Source organism: Elephantulus edwardii, unplaced genomic scaffold, assembly GCF_000299155.1.
Source record: "Elephantulus edwardii isolate Elephantulus edwardi_28Jun2011 unplaced genomic scaffold, EleEdw1.0 scaffold00046, whole genome shotgun sequence".
NCBI classification, from domain to species: domain Eukaryota; kingdom Metazoa; phylum Chordata; class Mammalia; order Macroscelidea; family Macroscelididae; genus Elephantulus; species Elephantulus edwardii.
In genome coordinates this window covers 17,921,788-17,925,409 of record NW_006399796.1, presented here as the reverse complement: position 1 = coordinate 17,925,409, position 3,622 = coordinate 17,921,788, and the positions used below count along the sequence as shown (strand labels likewise).

General features: G+C 41.5%; 1 protein-coding gene across 1 annotated transcript; it reads left to right on the top strand.

The window, feature by feature from the left end:
- Nucleotides 1-1,048: 1,048 nt before the first annotated feature.
- Nucleotides 1,049-2,071, top strand: LOC102846771 (melanoma-associated antigen B1-like). The gene has a single exon (XM_006886033.1). The coding sequence runs from the start codon at nt 1,049-1,051 to the stop codon at nt 2,069-2,071; it is 1,023 nt and encodes a 340-aa protein (XP_006886095.1).
- Nucleotides 2,072-3,622: the final 1,551 nt, after the last annotated feature.

Sequence of the window (3,622 nt, the reverse complement as noted above, 5' to 3'; positions counted from 1 at the left end):
CTCTGAAAACCTGCTGGAAGGTAAACTATGAATCAGTTCTGGTTCATACAACAACAGAAATACCTAGGATATTAGTCTTACATTTTCTATTTCATTTCTGACAATTTTCAATTTTTCTAGAATCATACTTCACATATTTAATTTTTATTATTAATTTATGCTTGTATCTGTTCATCCCTCCTTTGAGTCCTTTGTCATTACTAAATGAAGGTGTTTTATTGCCTGAAAGCTTTACTTCATCCACAACATTAAGGTAGCCCTTGACTTTGAGGATCCATATATTAGATATTTCTCTTCTAACACTATATCTACTACACATTATTTGACAGCTAGTCATAATATTTTCAAGAGCCTATTATGACATAAGTTAATATCGAGACCTACTTATTAGTTTGTTATTGTCTGGAAGTTCTATTGAAATCTGTCCGCCGTGGGCAACCCTGCTTCAAATACCAGTGGTATAAATTCCACCGTCATAATAGTAATCAAGCCATAAGAGTAGATGAGCTTAATTATGGAGTTTCTAATGTTGTGAATTTTTACTGCTACAAATGGTCTCATGCTTAAAAAGAATATTGCAAGATATGTTTTAAAATAAAATACTATCATTGATAAGATACTACCCATAAATGTACAAGGAAGAGCTATTATAAAAAAATATTGTGTAAATTTATATACAACCACTAAAGTCAAAGTTGAAGAAACTGAGAATTTCAACCAAATTCAGTTGTTTGAAATTAATCAAATGTTAAATTGAGATGCAAAAATAATAATAGTTGACTAGAATAGAAAAGAAGAAGAAGGCTCAGTAGTAAAAAAAATAGGGGCATTTGATAGATATGCTAGAGATCATATGATAACATTTTGTATGACCAATAATTTATTCATTACAAATGACTTTTTAAGAAGTAAAAAATGGAACCACGAGGACCCGAGAGGTTTGGCGGCCATTGTGTCGGTGTTGGCAGGACTGGGCGATCAGGAGCTGAGTGACCACAGCAGCTGCCCTCTTGGCCACACTCCTACCTACTGTCCCTGAGCAGCCATCATGCCTCGTGGGCAGAAGAGCAAGCTCCGTGCCAAGGAGAAGCGCTGCCAGGCCCGAGGGCAGAGCCAGGGTCCGCAGGGTGCTCAAGCCTCCCCGGAGCTCTCTCCTGAGCCTGAGGGTACACCCCAAAGCTCTTCTACTGCTGGTAGCCCTCAGGAGCCAGCCCCGGGTCCCAGCACTCAGGGTGCAGCTCAGGCTAGAGGAGCACGTGGCTCGCAGCCAAGACCTCGCAAAGGGGAGAAGAATGGAGGTGAGGAAGGGCCGAGCTCGGAGAACACCAAGGCCTCCAGAGATGTCTCCCCCTCAGATCCTCTCAACACCAGGGCCTGTCGGCTGCTGCATTCAATGCTTCACACGTACAAGATGAAACAGCTCATCACCAAGGGAGAGATGATGAAGATCATCACCCGCAAGTACAGGAAGGATTTCCCGGAGATCCTGAAGCCCACCATGGATCGCCTGGAGCTGGTGTTCGGCCTCGACCTGAAGGAGGAGCGCCCCGGCGGCCAGGCCTACTCCCTGGTCAGAAAACTCAACCTTCCCAGCAACCCGAGTGGTCAGGGTGAGTTGCCCAAGACCAGGCTCCTCATGCTTCTCCTGGGCATGATCTTCATTAATGGCAACAACGCCACTGAGCAAGAGCTCTGGAATTTCTTGAATAAACTGGGGGTCTATGTTGGGGTGCAGCACATCATCTTTGGGGAGCCCAAGAAGCTGGTCACCAAAGATTTTGTTCAAGCAAAGTATCTGGAGTACAGGCTCTTGCCCGGCAGCGATCCTCCATGCTACGAGTTCGTGTGGGGCCCCAGAGCCTTTGCTGAAACCAGCAAGATGGAAGTCCTGGAGTTTTTGGCCAAAGTCAACGGCAGCAGCCCCAGTGATTTCACAGAACAATATCAAGAGGCACTGGCAGAGCAGCAAGAGAGAGAGACAGGTGCAGCCAAGGCTGGTCCTGCTGCCCCAGGAAAGGGAAAGGGAAAGGCCAAGGCCAAGGCCAAGGCTGCTGGATTTTCCACCCCCTAGAGAAACGGGAGGAGATTCCCCACTTTGTGCTTAATAAAGTCTGTTAACCTCAGTAGTGGAAGACATGGTGGGGCTGAGGAGGGGTAGGATGCATTCAGTTTATCTTCCACCTACCCTCTGTTTTCAGTTTTTTCACGTTATTCCTTGTAATAGCTAATTCAGAATCTACGAGTCGTATGGATCACCTGTTTATTGCTATTCATCAGGCTTAAGAGTGATATTTTGTGTTTTGCCTGCCAGCATAGTGTTACAATAGAGATCTTCCTGAACGTGCAAAAGCACCTCAGATAGTGAGGATGACGAGATGGAGAAATAAGAAGCCAAAGGTGATCAGTTCTTTGTTACCTGTAGTCCTTTCAGTCTCTCTTTAGATGCAAATAAAAGTTATACACCTGTTTTGTTTAGCTTGTAGAGATACAAGAGAGAGATTAAATTGCATGAAAAGCAAAAAAGAAAAAAAAAAAGAAGTAAAAAACCAACTGTGTGCATGGACCTCACCACATAGAACACATAAGAATCAAATGGATTGCTTCTGCAAAAGGAAATAGTAGAAAAGTACTATATAATATGTCAGAAAAAAGTCAAGACATTAGTCCATTAATTGTTAATGAGTAAGTTCAAGTGAAATCTGAAGAAAATGAAAATAAATCTACAAAATAAAAAATACAACCTTATATTTATCCCACTTGAATTTAGAAGTCATCTAAAGAATAGATTTAATGAATGGAATGATAATGGCCATAACCCAGCTGAATTGTAGGGCAATGATAAACAGTTGATTTGGAGTAATTATTGATAAAGCACAAAAACTATACACTTCAGAACAGGTCACCTATTAACATAAAACAATTAAAAATCTGCACAGGTAGACCAATAAACAGCATCCTGATATACCTAGGAAAGATTGGAATTGTCAAGCTTTTCATTTTCTTTGGGTGCACAATCACAAACAGGAGCAGCAAAAGAAATCAGAGGAGGTACTGCAATAGGCAAGGTTGTTGCAAAGTACTTTTTCATTTTTTTCCATTTTCTCTTGCAAAGAGATTAGTTTTCACTCATTCATTCATACAAAATTTTCCTCCCTCCCCTTATCTCTGTCCCAATTCATGTTGTAATGCTTGTCCTGCTTCAGACTGTTAATTGTCACAAATCTGGTGGGCCATTCATCCCTTTCAGTTTGTCCTTCTTTTCACCTATTCCAGTGCAGTGCTCATTATCTATCCATTCTTTTCTTGTTCCCTTCTTGGCTGCCGTATCCATCCTATCGTCGTCCTTTGGTCTTATTTAGTATTTGGGTTTTTTGGGATTGAGATATTTTACTCAACATTGTGTCTTCTAGACTCATTCATGTTGTTTAGTGTTTCTCAAGTTAATTTTCAATACTGTGTAATAATCCACTGTTCAAATACACCACAGTTTCTCTATCCATTTGTTTGTTGATAGATACTTGAGATGTTTCCATCTCCTTGCTACTATGAATAATGGGTGGTGTTGTGTGCTTTTGAGTCAGAACCGACCCATAGCTGACATCCAGAAGTTTTCATAGGCAGT